Below are 18,082 nucleotides of genomic sequence, written 5' to 3'. Positions count from 1 at the left end.
CACACACACGAAAGCTAGGCGAGGGAAAAGTTGAGCATATTTACACTATAATTACAACTTTACAAGCGGAAAAAACAAAGAGTGAGTCTGTAAAGTGACTTCATTGCAGGCAAGTGATCCAAATTTAAAAAGAAAAAAAAAATTGTTGATTAAAGCTTGGCTGGGATTAAAGTTTGGGGGAGAGATAGAAAGGAAGGAAGAAATGAATGTTTAGCTCCAGTGTGCACTGCCTGCTCTCACCTAAGACACAATGGCTATCATTTTAAACCTGCACTATTTTTTGTACATCATCTACAGTACACAGTGGGATATTTTTTCAGTACATTCATTCAATACCAACACACTGGCATCTACTCATCAACGAACAAATCTTGTAGCCCAACCATGACTAGTATAGCAAACACTTGGGATTGCATGAATAATTAGTACAGGCTGACAGGTAGATATTCTTCCAACAAAAAGACACGTGGTTACTTTAACTCTAAGGATAATCCTATCTATCAAGTAACATTAATTTAAATTCATCATTGCTGAGAAATCCCTGACAGCTGCATCTTCACATACACAGTAATATTGACATTAATCATACTATTGAGTTTATTTTAAAGTGGCCGTTTTACAGCTCACGATGAAAGGTGCCTGAGAGGTGGTTGGGCCAAAGGAGTGTGGGTGAAAGCATGATTGTCTGCTCAGGCGTGAGGTTTAGATGAGAACTGCGGAAGAGGTTTGGTCAACAGCATAAAACATGAGGAGTGTGTATTGCATCTGACGACCCCCTGTCACAATCACACACACACACAATCAGATCCACCCTGAGCTATCATGTACAACTTACAGGACCAATCTCAAAAATTAAAACAACCTGTCCAACCAGCTAGAGCGCAACCACTGATTAGCGCTCTGGTCTGGATGAGGGGAGGTAAAGGACACAGTCCTAAGATAGTGCAAATACTGTTGTTGTCTCAAAGAAACAGCCCAGTTGCTTGTTACTGGGGTGGAGACTTGTTGGAGCATCCGTGTTACAGCCATTTTTGGAGTGTAGGCAGGTTCCTGTCCATCCAGCGCTTATTCAGCTTTATGGTTTCCAAAGCTTCCTGCACGCTCCTCATCTGAGAGCCACGCTCCTTCAGACCAGAGAAGAAAGCCTGCACCTATAAGACATCAAAACACACAAGCTCAGCTTACGAAACAAGTACACTGAGAGTCAAACAAATGCATTCTCATAAGAAATGACTTAAGGACATACTTTATTAAGTTGTGCCTGTGTGGAGGACTGGGAGGTAACAGATTTGATGATTGTCTGGATGGCAAAGGAGCCAATAGGGAACCTGCAGCCCAAAAGACAAAATCGTTGAATTTTCAGGTGAAATTATCTCAAAATGCTTTACAAAGGGAAACTCTGAGACTAACTTACTTCTCTATGAGGCGGTCCCAGTTCTCTTGTATGAAGTCCCAGGCAAACAAACAACCAGCAAAGCTCTGACACATAGTGCTGATAACCAAAGGCAACTCCTGAGTCTGAATGTGACTTCCGCTCAGGCCAAATGACAGAATCCTAGAAAGAAACCAAACGTGTCAAAAGGACCCTGATTGTAACCACACAGCGTGGGGATCAAACAATCTTTAGTATAAAGAAGTACATTTTGAAAGCTTTAAGTTGAGATAGAGGAGAATTTTAAAAAACTGAAGCCATAAACCAAAGTGTAATGCTCTTTGCCGCTCTCCCTTAAAAATGTGCCAGAAAACAGTATTACTTCAAAATAACTGGGAAGTCTGTGGTCGTTACAATTCCCAGATCAATGTGAAAACGCACAAAATCTTCATTTGCTGACTTCTTGTTGAAATCTAGAAACATTTTTTATACTTTCACTCCTGTATACTAATGCTGGTATCATCACAAAAGGCTTAACAATACATCCTATTGAAAATTCAGGGGAGTTAATGACTTTACTGTAAAGCCATCCAGTGGGTCGAATTGGACCCTTTGGTGTTTGACACACGTTTGACACCACTGCCGTACATCTCAAAGGTTTATAACTATTATATTAACAGGTTTTAAAACAAATAACTTCTAATATACAAATCTCAACCTTTTAATAACAACATTTTCACGACTTGTTAAATATCCATGATAAATAAATGCAGATGTACAGAGAGACAGGGCAGTGTCTAGCAGATGCTGCGATTCACCAGTCACATCAATCTATGATCTATGTCCCTGCTCTCACTTATGATCACAAGCTCTGAGTAGTGACCAAAAGAATAAGACCGATGCAAGCAGCAGAAATGATCTTTCTTTGAAGGCTGTCTGGGCTCTTCCATGGAGACAGGACTCAGTGTAGAGCTGCTACAGCAGAGGTGACTAGGATCCCTTCTGGGCCCCTTTTGGATGAGATGTTTTGTGCCTGTCCTACCAGTAAGAGTCCCTGGGGCAGACCAAGGACATGCTGGAGAGATTACATCCGGGAGCAACTGAGTTTACACCAGAAGAGCTGGTGGAGCAAGGTCTGTGCTTCTCTGCGTAGGCTGCTGTTTATTCACACCCGCATGGATGGAAATAAATGGATGGACTTACTGAAAAAGACATCAGCTACATTCTAACATAATCTAGCATCCCCAAAATACAGTCTAATCAACTTATTGAAGATCAGTTTGTTTAGATGTGTGTGGCACCATTATACATTACAGTATAATGATGCCCCAAACGCAGAACAAGTTTGAAGTAATTTAATAACAGTTTTCCACCTGCTGAGTCAGTAAACATCAAGATTGCTTATGCCAGAAACAAAAAACAAACTATAAATACTTCGCAGGGTCAGTAACAATTTTTACATGTAAACTACAGTAATATAACTACAGCACTGACAAGGTGAGTAACTGTGAGACCTTGAGTATGTCAAACTTTTGCTCTGGTGGAATCAAGGGAAGTCATTTTAATGGCATCGCAGGACTTTGAGTTGCAGATGAAATTAATGGGCGGGGAAACGGACTTTGTTAAAATAGCACATAATTAACAAATGCAAAAACAAAAAAAAAACTTACTGTACTAAACGTTGTGGGTTCTGAGTGGATGCTAGTCCCTTTAGCATTTTCCGCTTCTCTGAATCGTACGTGGCATGCACATATATGTTGAAAAGAGCGTCCCAGGTTTCATCAGACTGGCCAGCCACTGTAAATACAGTCTGCTGCAGATCACCGGGAATCCTATGACAATAAATACAAAAGAAACAGACTTTTACTTTTGCTACTCAATTCTAATTTTCTGATTCCATTAGGTCCCATCACCTTCCATAGAGATTGAAAATGTGGCGTAAAACCGCAAAGGATTCTGGGTACGAGTGGCAAGCGGTACTAGCACACGCAGGCTTTCACATGAAAACAGTCACAGTGATAAAAAGAAACAGAAAGAATGGCAAGAAGCTGTTGTATTATTAACTGCAATAGCCGGTCGCATAACAGCCACGGGAAGCCGACGGGTAAAGAGATCAGTTGTTATCGGATTACGTTGTGGAAGAGAAATTGTTTAAGCCATGTTTCCGAAGTAACAAAGAGCCGACGGATGACCTGGATTGCAGCCATTCGAAGACCTAATATAATGTCCCAGAACACTCCAGTTCACATGTTAGTCTGCTCCAAGCATTTCCATAAAGGTAAGTCTTCTGTTTAACATGATTGTTGATGTAGGTTACAAATAAGTCTTATATTGATTTGAAATGAATTCGTTGCGCTATGCTGCTTTGTTCACTGTGGCTTTGCGGGCCAATGTTTGTTGTGTTTTGTAGGAAAACCAGCCTACAAAATGCTGGAATGCAGACTGGGCACCCTCTATCAACCTGGGTCATACTGAGTTTAAAGCTGCTACCACAGTGGGATTTGATCGGTTAAGAGAGAGAGAGCTCAAAACAGCCATGAAAAGTCCCACATATATGTGCCCAAGTGTTGTATTGAAGCAATCAAGTGATGAATAACTGTTTTCCAATATGTTGTTTTAATATGGTTTTTTGGCATTGTTGATTTGTTTTTCACCGAAGCAGCTAATAAAGCATGATGGAATACAATGTTGCATCTTTCCTGTAAGATTCTATAATAGAATGAAACAATAATGCCAGTTATAAATAGAGACAATGAACTGAATGAATTCTTATTTTATTTCTATTAGATCTGAAAATGTTGTGTAATACTACAACCTGAAATGACAAATAGATTGCATTGGCCAGGAGATAAAGAAAAAAATGTAACAACAGCTGTGAAATGGAATAGTCCAAATCACCAAAGTAAACTAGACCTGGGCTTGTTGTAGGGATCTGAAGTTTTTAAACATTTTGTGAGTGCATACACTCACCGTCGTTTTGTACACAACAGTTTTGGGGGCAAATAAAATGCAAGTAGGTATTAAAACCGCAGAATTAATGATGCTGGAAATACTAGCTCTTGATGCAGTGTTTTGATTTTGTTGCCACTCCTACCCACAATACAATGCGCAAAAGTCACGTGGTCTGTCAATCTCTATTTCTAAAATGATGTTTGACTAATACTGTTCACCGTGTTACCAGCTTGAAACGAAGCAGAGTAAGACAATGAAATGTTTGTTGTGCTCTGGACGTACCTGAGGGTACCATTTGACTCCATGTACTTTTTGAACAGGGACGTGGCCTGCTGGGTGCAGTTTTCATCATTCAGATTACAGGCCATCTCCAGCAGAGCAGAGCGCAGCTCCTGTTTGGACACATTCTCTTCTTCTTCCCATGTTTGTTTGGCCATCAGATTACAAAATTTGCTCATAATAAAATTCTGTCAAAAAACAAACAAACAAAACAAACCCCAAAACAGAACACATTCATTAGCATGATAAAGCCAAAACGCAGATGAACTAGGAAAAAGACATGCTCTGACCTTATCAAAGATACGTTATGTGTTAAGTGTCAAATCAAAGTCTGATTTTTTTTAGCAAATTAAAGTTTTATCACGTAATATGACGTAAAAAAAAGAAAAAAAAGAAGTAATGTTAAAAGATGTAGATTAATAGTGAAATTAAAGAACGTCATACTGGCCGTTTTGTGAAATGTAACAATTGTGTCAATCGTGTTTACTGTTGAAGTCACTGCTGCTAGAAGAAGCAGGAGGAATTGTAAAGTGTACAGGGCTATACTCTCTGCTCAGATCCAGAGAAATGCGGCAAAACTGATCAGAAAACTCTTAACAGTATAAATGGATGACAAACCAAAGTACATTGCAAAATCAGTCCAAGAAAAACGAGGCATTCTTCAATGGCCAAGACATTCACCTGATCTCAATCAAATAGAGCAACTTTTCAGTCAAACTGAAAAAGAAGACAGAGAGACCCACAAATAAGCAGCGGCTGAAGGTGGCTGCAGTAAAGGCTTAGCAGAACATCTTAAGGGAGAAAACACACCAACTGGGGATACCTGTGAGTCCTAGACTTCAGGCAGGACTGCAAAGGACTTTTAAGCCAGGTATTGAAAACTACCCTAGATACAGCTAATGTAAAGTTTTTTATTAAACCCCCTGAATTAAAGATTCAAGTCTGCACTTCAATCACATCTTGGCAGTTTGATTTAAAATCCATTGTTTTGGAGTCAGAAGCAAAACTTTAAAAATTCTGTCTTTACTGAAAATCGAATTTCTTGGGTGTGAGTTCAATACCTTCATGCGGGATGCAAGATTAGACTCCTGTCTTTTTTCAAGCTGTCGGTAGATATTATTGAGCTGTAAAAGGGCCTCTGTCACAGGAGAAGTCTCAGTGTCCGCTGAGACATATTTCAGTAGATTTATGACCTGCAGGAAGGACACACGTCCCAATCTAGTGACGACACGGGACAAACGAGGAACAGCGGAGCATCAAAATGAAGCAGAAGAAATTTAAAAAAAAGACTTTCATCACTAAATACAATTAAAAGACTTTGATACCTGGAGAGAGCAAAGATGTTATGTATAAGTGAAGCACGGTCCTCGTGTGTAAGAACGCCAACATTTGAGCTCAAAGCTTGAGCAAGAGCAGACCAGCCATCCTTTCCGTAGTCCACTATGTAGAAGCCTGTATTTTTGTAGTTCAACTTCAGCCAAGTTACATTTTTTGACAGCTTAAATGTGTCTGAAAATACAAAAAAAACAAACAAACCCCAAAACAAAACAAACACATGAATACACTTAAAACTTTTCATTCGAGAGCAGTTCAGCCAAGGACAATTAGAATAGGTTTCTATTTTAGTCTTTTACCTGATTTATTTTTCAGAGTGAAAACCTGTCTGCACTCAGGGGCCAAACTACAGCTGTCGTTCACGTACGTCACTGGAATATGCCACAAGCTAAAGAGAGTGCACACTACAGTTAGCACGGTGGTGTCCTTATGATTTATGTGTGTCTGTCTGTCTGTGTGGTAATGTGTAACCCACCTTGACGTATGCGTGGTATTGTCAGATGTGAGCAAGAAGTGCTCCTGTGCGAGTGTCACCTGGTTTCCCATGAGGTTCACAGTGACCAGTGGGAAGCCTTTCTGTGATGTCCACGATGTCATCATCTGCGATACATTCATGTGGTGCGTGGACTTATCGGTCTGAGGATAGGAAGGGGAATGAATATTTGATCTGTGTGTGCAGCCAAATGTCACGCTTTCATTTTTTCTCCACACATGAGAATTAGTGTAGAAGGGGACTCATATTTTGCAGCTATAGTCTCAAAATTTGTGCAAACAATTACAATTTCTAGTATCCAAATGGCAACAAAGTGTACACTACTCACAGAATCTATCCAAAAACATCTATTTGATGAACAGATCAAAGATAAACTCTAAACTATGAGAGACTTGTTGATCAAGTTGTTAGCATTGTGGCAGACAATAAGATGACTAAGCAAATGAAAGCATCAACTTTAACTGAGGTCATTAGGTTGAAACACTCTTGTCACAATTATATAGTCTTTGCATCTGTCTTGTGCTCTGCCATCAAAAGGGAATAAGCAAGAGAACAAGCAAGGGAACCATTCTATGTAGAGCATATTAGCTACATTTGAATTATAGGTTGACTGCAATACCTCAGCAAAGAGTAAACAGAATAAAAATATCTATTTAAAAAAAGAAGTTCTAAATAATCTCCATTATGAGACTATTTACCAAGTTAGAAAACAAGGTAATATAACATATCTATATTTAACAGGACTATTTTCAAAAGGCCTTATAAGAGCCTACTCAGGACTCATCTGTAATCATCTGTATCTTGCATAGTTGCAATGCTATCAACTAACAAAATCTTTCCTTATATGCAAAGACATAAACAGTGTAAGTACAGATAAAGCACTTGTAGTTGCTGCTACAGTAGATTAGAGCCCATCAGGCATTATCTATTTACTAGTTTGATATCAGCAAGTATAATGTTGATAGATGACAAGTAAAAAAAAAAAAAGTAAAGCAGGGACAGGAGAAACACTCTTTAACCAGGTTATGAGTGTTGGTGTTACATAGTTTGTTCACCAGAGGGCACTATGCATCTTCCTTTTTGGTAACATGGGTGTTTGGAACTAGGATACATCCTGGTGACTAATTTTCTAGCCGTTTAAATGAGAGAGAAAAACTTTGTTTACTCAACGAGCCCAAAGGTCAGAACCTTCTTACAAATATTTCATTTGTATTTTAAGGGCTATATGAACCCATTAATCATATTTCTTATTAGACAATCATGTTTTAAATGTTGCTTAAAGGTGCGGCACTTTACATTCTGTATAATGTTGTAAATATGCACAATATCAGATTAACTTACAGCCTTTGGCTAGCCATAGCAGAACTAGCAGCAGTAGCCTCAGTTTCTTCCTGTCTAGCTTCTACACTCCAGTTTACTCCAGTTTATTCTGGCAAAACCAACCTACGGCTGCTCATGCTTTACTATAAAGTACTACAGATAAGCGCAGGCAGCACTCTGGCAGCCATCTGTTTTACTTTCCCCTGGTTCATTTACAATTTCCTTTCACGGACACACAGAGAGGTGTGTGCAGCCAACTCTAAAGGCTGCAGTCTGACAGTGCCCAGCAGTTGTGTAACATCTTTGACAATATCTTACGTTTAAAAAAATAAGAATGCTACATATAACCAGCTAATATTTCTAGCAGCAACGTTTGAACTTCTAGCCAATTAGTCATGCACATCTCTTAACACAACAACCAGCTGATCCAAGCAGATTTAGAGAGAGTGTAAATGAGTAAATAAATAGGTGTTGTGTGACAGAAAGAAAAAAAATATTGATTTTTAAATCAACAAATATTGGTATTGGTCTTAAAAATACTGTATTGGTCAAGCTCTATGGTAAATTTTACCAAGGCTACATTTTGCCACAATCCCACTTCACAAAGGGGAAAAAATAACCAGCCACTGTGTAAGTAAAAACACACATATGCATGAACATAAAAAACACACCACTAATACCTGTGTGAGGCTGTTCCAGAGGTCATCAGTGTCTGTATTTAATCCACTGAACTGTTTGAGATATTCAATGATACCCTTTCTGAACTGTTGATCTCCGGAGAAGGAAGCATTCAGCATTAGAAGAATGGATGCACCCTGGAAGACAAAGAATAATAAACTAGCAATAAACTATCAAGAATTCATGTGAGGGTCACTATTTCCTTAAATGAACAGCTAGAAATCAAAGTTAAGTGAATTAATGAACAGCATGTGATGTACTTATAAGTCAGAGTTTACCTTTTCATAAGAGACAGAGTCAAACATCTCCTCTACTTGTTCTGTTGTATTAACGTCTGTCGACACAGCGTGCGAGGAGTTTAGTGCATCTTTGTCTAGGGCTCTGAACCGCACTGAGAGGAATAAATTACCCTGCAAACAAACAGGGCATACTGCATATGTAGGAGCACATAACATTATCTGATTTAAAACTATGACAAATATTTTGGCAAGCTACACGGCAGAACGTACAGTTTCCAGGTCGGGCGACACTTCCTGCAGTGACATGTACTCCATGTAAGTGGCAAAGCCTTCGTTGAGCCACAGGTCATTCCACCATCTCATAGTCACCAGGTTTCCAAACCACTGTAAAACAAAAAAGAACAAAAAAACATTGGACATGTGAACATATTCACTGTTTCTTTTCACAGATACAAACACAAACAAAAGTACCTGATGAGCAAGCTCATGTGCTATGACAGAAGCCACCACTTGTTTTTCCAGGAGAGAAGACTCTTTGCCCACTAACAAAGTGGTTTCCCGAAAAGTGATTAGCCCCCAGTTCTCCATGGCTCCTGCCAGGAAGTCAGGAATAGCTACCAAGTCTGACACCAGAGAAAGACAGCATATGGGGTTGTGTAAAAACGGGACAGGGGGAGAACAGTTACACAAGGATAGAGCACAGAGTGTGTATAATTAAATATCCATTGGTTTACTCACCTAGTTTTTTGAGAGGGTAATTAATGTCAAAGAAGTTATTGTAAAACTCCAGCAGTTTAGAGGTTATGGTCAGAGCATACTCAGTGTGCCCATTTTTCTCTGGTACAGAGTAGACTGACACCTAACACAAACAATAAAAGGTATTTATATGTATACACATATATATAGTTTATCAACAACAGCACAGCCTCACTGAAAAATACATTTAAAAAAAAATATTTGCAGAGGCTGAACTGAAACAGAAAAATATTTCTCTGCTAGACCTACCTGGGTTTCTGAAACATTTTTGGTGTTAGGGGTGAAGTCAGCAACGATGAAGGCCACCAGGTAAGTGCTCATGTTAACACTGGTCTTTTCAAACTCATCCTGCACAAGGCCATTGGAGACATTTGTGGATTTTGCCTGAAATACACAAAACAAGGATGTATTGAAGTCCTCTGCAATAAATCAGTATTGTTGACTTATTGTGGATGAATACAGCAGTGCAGCACACCATCTGGTAGTATTGACTGTACCCCCACCGTGACCTGAGAAGCCATAGTGGTTACAAGAATTACAAAGTCTTCAGGACAGGATATTATTATAATTATGCTTTGTAAACTGTGGTTACATAGTGACAAAGCACAATTGTAAGTTTACTGCAACTGACAGTATCTTAAAAAATCGAAACTCTGTGAACTCTATAATACAGTGGACAAACCCATCATGTAAGCCTCCTCAGAAGAAAGCATATTTCATTTTGTACATCCAAGCCGGTATGTAACAGCTGGCATTAATTTAAAATTGTCACCATTCAGCATCTGTACAAAAAAAGAAGAATCACTTCTTCAAAAGCCAAACCTCTATTAGGATGTTAAACTCTCATGCTACTGTAACCAAATGTAATTCAAACCTTGTGTCAGTTTTCATACATTTAAATCTAGTCGGATACTGCCAAAAATAACAACAAATGAACAAGTGAATAAAAATAATTCAACCACATATGAATGAAGCCTTATAAAACACTGAGTAGAATGTTTCAACCATTAGTATCATAATGCAAAACTCGTTCATTTTAAATTACCTTGGGCATGTTTGAAAGAGTCATGTAGGTTTTTTTTCTGCTGATTTTAATCAGGAATGTCGCTTTGAAAGCTGGTTCATCAAAACAAGGGAAGGCTTTCCTGGCCGACAGTGGCTCAAACTGTGTTGCTGCTAGGACCCTGGGGAAAAGAGGGGGTGAACATGACCATGCTGGAAATGTTTAAACTCCATAAAACATTTTCTTTCTGTATTTGTTATTTTTAAAGCACTCATTTGTTAGACTGTGGCGATGAGATGAGCTGACTCCATAGTCTGTACTTATGGCAGAACCAATTCAATTGTTCCTATATAGCACCAATTCACAACAATAGTTGCCTTAATGTGAAGTATATTTTAAGTGTAAGACCCTACAGTATTAGAAAAAAACTCCAACAAGATATCCCCGTGTGAGCAAACACGTGACAACAGTAGGAAAGAAAAAAACCCTTTTAACAGGAAGAAACCTCCAGCAGAACCAGGCTCGGGAAATGACAACTATCTGCCAGTTGAGAGTGAAGGGAAAGGGTAGACAGCAGAGAGAAACAGGTCAAAAGGAAAACTATAAGAGAAAAGGCAGGAGTTTTATAAGTACTAATGATTAAATGCACTAGTAGTGTATAAACACACAGGGAGTGAAAAGAAATGAGTGAAGATGAACTTGTCAGTGCATCATGGGAAGCCCCCAGTAGCCTACGCTTAGTACAGTATGAGTCAGGGTCATTAGACCCAGGCTTGACTGTAATCTTTATTAAAAAAGAAAGCTTTGAACCTAATCTTAAAACGTAAAAGTAGAGTGGGAGAAGCCGTCTGTCTCTTCAAGTCCAAACTGGGTGCTGGTTCCAAAATACACGGACCTGATCGATGAAGCCTCCGATTCTACTTTTAAAAACTGTAGGAACCAAAATTAAACCTTGAATCTGAGAGCAAAGTGCTCTAATGAGGTGATATGGTCCTAAGAGGTCTTAAAGATAAGGTGGGACCTGATTATTCAAGGTTTTGTATATAAGGAGAAAAATTTAAAATTAAATTCTGGTGCCAATAAGAGAAATACGGTCTTTCTTTCTAGTCTCACAGCAGCATTTAGAATCAAATGAAGGGTTTTCGTGGACTTTTAAGGACAGCCTGATAACAATGCATTACAACAGTCCAGCCAGAAGTAATAAATGCATAAACTAGTTTTTCAGCATCATTCTGACAGGATGATTCTAATTTTAAAGATCTTGTGCACATGAATGAAGGCAGTCCTATATATTTGCTTGATGTGCACGCTGAAGGACATATCCTGGTCAAAATGACTCCAAGATGACTCACAGTGTTACTAAAGGTAACACTATGAGGCCATCTGAAGTAAATATCCTGTTAGATTTTTAGGGCTGAGTACAATAACCTCAGTTACATCTGAATTTAGAAGTAATTTAGGCCTTTATGTGTTTATGACGTCCCTGTAATTTAACTAGTTGATTTGCATGACCTGGCTTCATGGATAAATAACGCTGTGCATCATCTGCATAGCAATGAAACTGTATGCAGTGTTTTGTTATAAGGTTGCCTAAATGAAGCAAGTATAAAGTAAAAAGTATTGGTCCCAGCACAGAACTCCACGACTAACTAATTGGAAATCTATCCAACAGATATGACTCAGACCATTGCAGCACAGTTCATCTAATACAAACAGTATGTTCTAATATCTGTAGTAAAATCTTGTGGTCAGTGGTAGCAAACACTGTACTGAGGTCTAACAGGACAAATGCAGATATGAGTTCATTGGTTCATTGCCAAAGGCCATTAGAAGATTCATAACTTTCACTAATACTGTTTCAGTGCTATGATGCACTCTCAATCTTGACTGATTAACTAGTCTAGTTAACTAGTCTTTCATGATTCTTTGAACTAAAAGGAAGATTAAAACAGTCTATAATTAGTTACAACAGCTGGAACAAATAAGAACTTTTTAAGTAATGCCTTAATTACCGCCACCTTAAAAGCTTGTGGTAAGTAGCCTGCTAATAAACAGCCAATGAGCAAGGGGTACCTTTTGTTTCCATCCTTATCAGTGTAGAAGCTCTTGTAGAAACCGTCATATGCGTTTGAGAAGTTGGCAGAATATTCCATTGTCAAAACACAGTACTGGCCTGCTTTCAGCTCCTCTGAGAAATTAACAGCTAACTGCTGTCTGGGTTTGTATTCCAGTACAGTCACATCACTGGCCTGCCCATCACCCAACTGGAAGAGAGAAAGTGTTAGTCACATACTAGCAGACAAAAAAAAAAAAGTAAATTTATTCATCAGAACACAAAAAATTCTCTTCAAACCCACTTTGAAGGTTGCTTTGGTAATGTTGAAATTAGCACCATGGAATACAATGCGGTTTGTGCTGTGAAGTATAGACATGCTGATAACAGTTCTGCCCGTGAAGGTCATTTTGTCGAGGTCGGGGTTCAGGGTGAGGTCATAGCTGAGAGGTTTTATGCTTTGAGGGAGTCGGAGCTGTGCCCATGGAAACAATTCACCATTTGTGGAGATGGGGTAGACTGGCTCAATGGGATTGGTCTTGTTTGGTTTAGGACAACCTGCCTGCAAAGGATAGAGAGTTGGAGTGAGCAATGAATGTGTGACTGAGCATGGAGAAAAAGAAAATGTTTTTGCTCTGAAATTGATATTCTTGAAGACTAATTAATATTTTCCTTACTTTAGTAAAGGTGCAGCCAGGTAGGAAGTAGAATACCATGGTCACTGAGGCCACTATCACGAGGAATAACACACATACAACTATAGTACGTGATGAGGGTCGTGAACATGACCTGAAATCAAAACGAGATTAACATTACTTACACTAACTCATTTTAAATATGAAGAGGATCTCTCTGCTAACTCGATTGTCAAGTTTTGGTTAATGCGAGCTTTCATAACCGGCATTTAGACAGCGAGCATAAAAATGATCATCTTTCAGTATGAGACAGTTTGCCGGTGAAAGTTGAAGCCTTCACATGCGAAAGTTTTTTATTATGTGACAGGATGTGGTATCTGCATACAGCTTTTTTTTAACATTTACCTTATGTAGTCAATAACAGTACTTTAAGGTTAACCAGCACAATTATTTTAACTATGACTTTGCTATATTTAATGGTTACTTTTTTGATCCGGAAGCACAACTCAAACTTAGACCATCTTAGCCTGTGTTGTCATTGCTGTCATTGCATTCTTGGCACAATGACATAATATAGTTTTAAAACAAAATTGGAATTGTAGCCACAAGTTTTCTGACAGGACTCCTAACAGCATGTCTCTTCATAAATATATATTTGTTTTTCAACAGTACTAACAACTCTGCTGGGCAAACAGGGACTACCAATGTTGTTGTACATGCTGTACTTTTATCTTCCGACTCACTAAGTCAAAATTTGTTTTCCAAAAATACTCAGATCATATAATAATACTAAAATATTTATGAAGCCCTATATGCCACAGAGAAAAAAATAATTTTTTAAGTAAACTTGCTGCACATTATCCCATATGATGAACCCTACTTTACCTTGGTGGTGCCTGTCTGGTGTAAGGAGAAGAGTTGGATCTGTGAGCAGAGCTTCGGTTCATAAAAGACATGCCCAACAAACGTGCTGAAGACTCGCAGTCCTCCTCATCGTCATCCATGTCGTTTTCCCCCAGGCCTCGCACAAGTAACCGTGAACTACGGGGTTCATATGTCACTTCATCTGGATCAAGAGCAGGAAACGTCTGGAGAGAGCATATCCAGTAGGTTCTATTATCCTCTGGTTAAATCATGCAGATTCCTATTCATTGTATAGACTTTCCATGTAAGTTAGTTAGCACGGGGTAAAATGTCATATGTAGAGGGGGTGACGAGACTGAGTGCAGAGGAATGAATGATAAAAACAATAATCAGGTAAGAGAAGGGTCCAGATAACAGGTAATGAAAGAAGATGTGTTTTAATAATGATTGTAGCTGTCCTTTCTGCAGTTGCAAAAGGATCGAGGAGCTTTAAGAGAGGATTTGGTGACTATTAGAGAATGAGAAAGTGTAAAGACTTTATCTATAAGGCTGTATGATGCAGCATCACTGCGGTGACTGAAAACTAAAACTGCATATGAAGTATTACCATGATGAAGAGATAGCATTGTCAGACAGAAGCAGCTTACAACTATTTGCCCCAATTCGCTCACATTATCAACCCTGACATACTGGCATACCGGAAAGGCTGTGGAGTCTTTGGCTAAATCCACAACATCGGGCTCTTCTTCAAACATGCTGTTCTCAATCATGTTCCTCGGCAGGCTGGCACGCTCTGTAGCACAAAGAGGAAGAGAAATCAGACAGATGCTGCTAAAAAAAAAGGGAAATGATTGAAAGGAGAGAGATGTAACAGAATAAAGATGTAGAATTACAGAGTAGCAGAAGAGACTATCTGGCACAAAGAGCAATGTTGTCACTGAATGCGCTTTCAACACAAAGCCACGTTTCATAAAGTGCTCCCAGAGTTTTTGCAATTTCCCGTTAGAACACCTTCTTCAGTATTTCCTGCTTCTTTTATCTACACAGAACAGGTTTATCAGGTTGTTGAAAGACTAAACTGCAGACATTACAAACCTGGAATAACTTCTTCTTCACGGGGAAAAGAAGTGAAAAAAGTCCCCAAATAGGAAAACGCTAAAGCAAAGACTACTCATCACTAGACCATGTCACATGCAGTTTTTAAAGGCGTGCATTTCCTCAAACTAACCTGCATATGCAGCTTTATGACAAGAGAAGGCCTTGTTTTACAAACTTTAAGTCACTGCCTGGAAGCCAGACTTTCCCCACAGTAATTCCTGAAACAATCAGAGGCATGTTCAACTTCCTAATTCAATAACTAAAGTATTAAAATGCTGAACTGTGCAACTCTGCAGTTTCAGCCCCACAGTCCATTCATGGTTTTACAGCCTAAACAGTTTTCACTTTCCATTTCATGGCTGTAAGTGGAAAGCACAGAAAGACACTGAACACCTAAAGTGTTCACTCAAAAACAACTACAGCAAACAAAGATGAGCTTTAACTCCCAAAGAAAGTCAGCAGACCAGAAATGTCAGAGGTGAATTATTTTGCTCCTTGTGTGCTCAGTACAGTGTTTCTGATATGACAGCGTGGGTCGACACAGTCTCTCTGTCTGGACCACACTGCTGCATGATGAATATCTATAAATAGGTTAGGAGCTAAGCAATGGGCAAAGTGGAAGGTCTACAAGGGTTTATAAGAATAGCAGTGACTAAACACGTTAAACAGATATTTCATATGAGCAAAATGACATTCTCAGAAGAGAGAAGTGGTTATGGTGATGGTTATGATTAAGCAGGATAAATGTAAAACACCCACAGGTCTGTGTGTAAATACACTAAAGCAGTTTATCGGCAAACTGGGGTTTTCCTGTTTATGCAAAACAAGTACAAACCCAACAGCAGACTCACAGAACTACAACTAAATATGTGCCTGTGTTTGGCAGGTGTGTCCCCAAGTAATAAAACACAGAAAACACACTGAAAAATGGCTCACTGTTTAAAGTTTATAGGAAGGGAGAATATGTAAACGTTTTAACATCATTATCTGATGAAAATGTGATTGCGAAATACAAGTTTGGTCTCAGAAAATCACCAAGTCACAATCAAACCTCCTTACATGCACGCAAAGATACACAAAAACAGGAAGTCAAACTACAGTGATTTTGCTGCTGCTGCTACTTTCCTCTGAGCTGTTATAGTGTGTACACAGCCCTCTCTTTTGTTTGCTCTAATAAAACAATGCACGTCCTGGGACCATAACAGAGGTTATAAACAACATGAGCGGCTGGGAGCGTGACTTATCGGCGCTCCACGTCAGGAGAAAACACAGCCGCTATCAAACCAAGCACACTTAAATCGAGCGAACAGTGATGCTGTTACAGATAACTTGAAACGTAACAGGGTGCTGTGTTAACACAACTTCTGTTGTGTTTCACTATCTTTATTTCAGTTAAAATATTTAAGCAGCCCACTGATTGATGCTTATGGGGAAATGAAACTCGTATGCAAATGTAAGTGTCATGTCACGGTAGGACTATCAACAATCAACAAGATCGATTCTGAGAGTCAAATTAAGGAAATTACGCAGCAAAGACAAAGCTGCTTTAATACAGTTTTTAAAAAGTCAATCGCAGCATGTGTCCTCGGGTGAATGTCACTCCCAGCCAAATGTCCCGACAGTTATTAGCTGGCCTGCTGCTGTTAGCTTGCTCTTTTACTGTACCTTCTGCCCGTGTCTACTTACCTGAACTGTTACTGTCAAACAAATCCATGGTAAGATATCTCAAAAGATCTTGTCCCGTCCAAAACAAAAAAATTGGGAAACCTCTGCACTCTCAAAGACGCTAGACAGCCGAGATGATTTTATCGCTGGCAACAACCCACCGCAGGCTCCCTGACACTACACTAGCGGTAGCTAACTACGTAGTAGCTAGCCTGAAACTAGCCAACTTCTGACAATTGTAACCGACTGAAATACATTCAGTTAGCTAACGTTAGCCGCTTTCCATAACTTTATCGCCCATAGCTGTTTATTCAAGTTAAAAAGCGAGTAAGGGGCGGTTGTCGTTAACTAATACACCTTGAGCTAAAAACACATGAACTACTCTTGCTCGCTAAAACGCTCGGCAAACAACAAACACACGAGCAAATGACACTTTTCCTCCTCTCCGATCAGATGTTGACGACCTCCCGTCAAATTACAATACTCACATCTGATTGGATGTTCCCACCGGGAGGCGGGGCCACGTGCACGACGGATGCATGCGCCCCTACCAAAAAAGGTTTTTTGGTTCTCCTGAGAGGACGACGTTCGTGTATATGGTAAATACAGCGTTTTTATATTCTATTTTGGATGTGTATGCATGTTTGTGTAAAGTGGGGGAAATAATTATTCCATTCCCTGTTGACTTCCAAAGAGATGACCAGTGCCTAGATTTTATGATAGTTTCATTTTAATCGCGAGAGACATAATATCAAACTATAATTAAGAAAAACAGATAAAAGTTATAGGTTGATTTTCATGTCATTGAGGGGACTATTTCATCCCAAGCAAAACAAACCCTTCTTGACAAGCACAGCAGTAAGATGTTTTTTGGAGTTGGTCAGCAGGTTTGTTCCCTCTTCTTTAGGGTTCTTGGTTGCTGTTTTTCAGCTCCCTCCACAGATTTTCTGTAGGACTGAGGTCTAGAGACTGTCTAGGCAACAGCATGATCATAATTAGCTTCTTCTTTAGCCACTCCTTTGTGGACTTGGTGGTATGTTTTGTTTTGGTTTTATCATCCACGACCCATCTTTAGTATTCCGGCTTAGGGAAGGAGGTTTTCATCCAGATTTTACAGTGCCGTCCATCAACCCTTCATTGTAGTTAAGTTGTCCTGTACCCTTAGCAGAAATGACCCCAAATCTTCTCTGGATCATTTAGATGTTCACTGGCAAACTTAAGACAGCCTGTACTGTGCCCTCTTGAGCAGGGAGACCTTGCAGGCACTGCAAGATTTCAGTCCATTACAGTGTAGTGTGTTACAGAAAGTGTTCTCTGTGACTGTGGTCCCAACTGCCTTC

The 18,082-nt window shown here is 39.3% G+C and overlaps 1 protein-coding gene across 1 annotated transcript; it reads right to left on the bottom strand.

Annotated features, from left to right (window-relative positions):
* Window positions 1–6: 6 nt before the first annotated feature.
* Window positions 7–17,216, bottom strand: lnpep (leucyl/cystinyl aminopeptidase). The gene is made up of 22 exons (XM_005722266.1): window positions 16,764–17,216; window positions 14,678–14,772; window positions 14,001–14,203; window positions 13,158–13,269; window positions 12,785–13,042; window positions 12,501–12,691; window positions 10,470–10,608; window positions 9,674–9,808; window positions 9,407–9,527; window positions 9,140–9,291; window positions 8,939–9,052; window positions 8,708–8,839; window positions 8,432–8,566; window positions 6,414–6,574; window positions 6,238–6,326; window positions 5,929–6,112; window positions 5,665–5,821; window positions 4,607–4,791; window positions 3,043–3,204; window positions 1,415–1,555; window positions 1,247–1,328; window positions 7–1,151 (listed from the first exon to the last, which is right to left on the bottom strand). Exons 1-22 carry the CDS (start codon window positions 16,789–16,791, stop codon window positions 1,020–1,022), a joined length of 3,108 nt encoding a protein of 1,035 aa, XP_005722323.1. The 5' UTR covers window positions 16,792–17,216; the 3' UTR covers window positions 7–1,019.
* Window positions 17,217–18,082: the final 866 nt, after the last annotated feature.

Source organism: Pundamilia nyererei, unplaced genomic scaffold, assembly GCF_000239375.1.
Source record: "Pundamilia nyererei isolate P.nyererei 1_Seehausen unplaced genomic scaffold, PunNye1.0 scaffold00006, whole genome shotgun sequence".
Taxonomy (NCBI): domain Eukaryota; kingdom Metazoa; phylum Chordata; class Actinopteri; order Cichliformes; family Cichlidae; genus Pundamilia; species Pundamilia nyererei.
The sequence above is the reverse complement of the archived record's forward strand: the minus strand, read 5'-3'. Positions and strand labels throughout refer to the sequence as shown.

Bases quoted from the DNA above. Each gene is read 5' to 3' on its own strand.
- lnpep (XM_005722266.1), bottom strand. From the start codon at position 16,791: ATGGATTTGTTTGACAGTAACAGTTCAG. The intron at 10,609-12,500 runs GTACCCCTTGCT...TCTTTTCCCCAG, and splicing joins GATAAGGATGGAAACAAAAG to GGTCCTAGCAGCAACACAGT. The intron at 4,792-5,664 runs GTATTGAACTCA...GTTTTTTGACAG, and splicing joins ATCTTGCATCCCGCATGAAG to AATTTTATTATGAGCAAATT.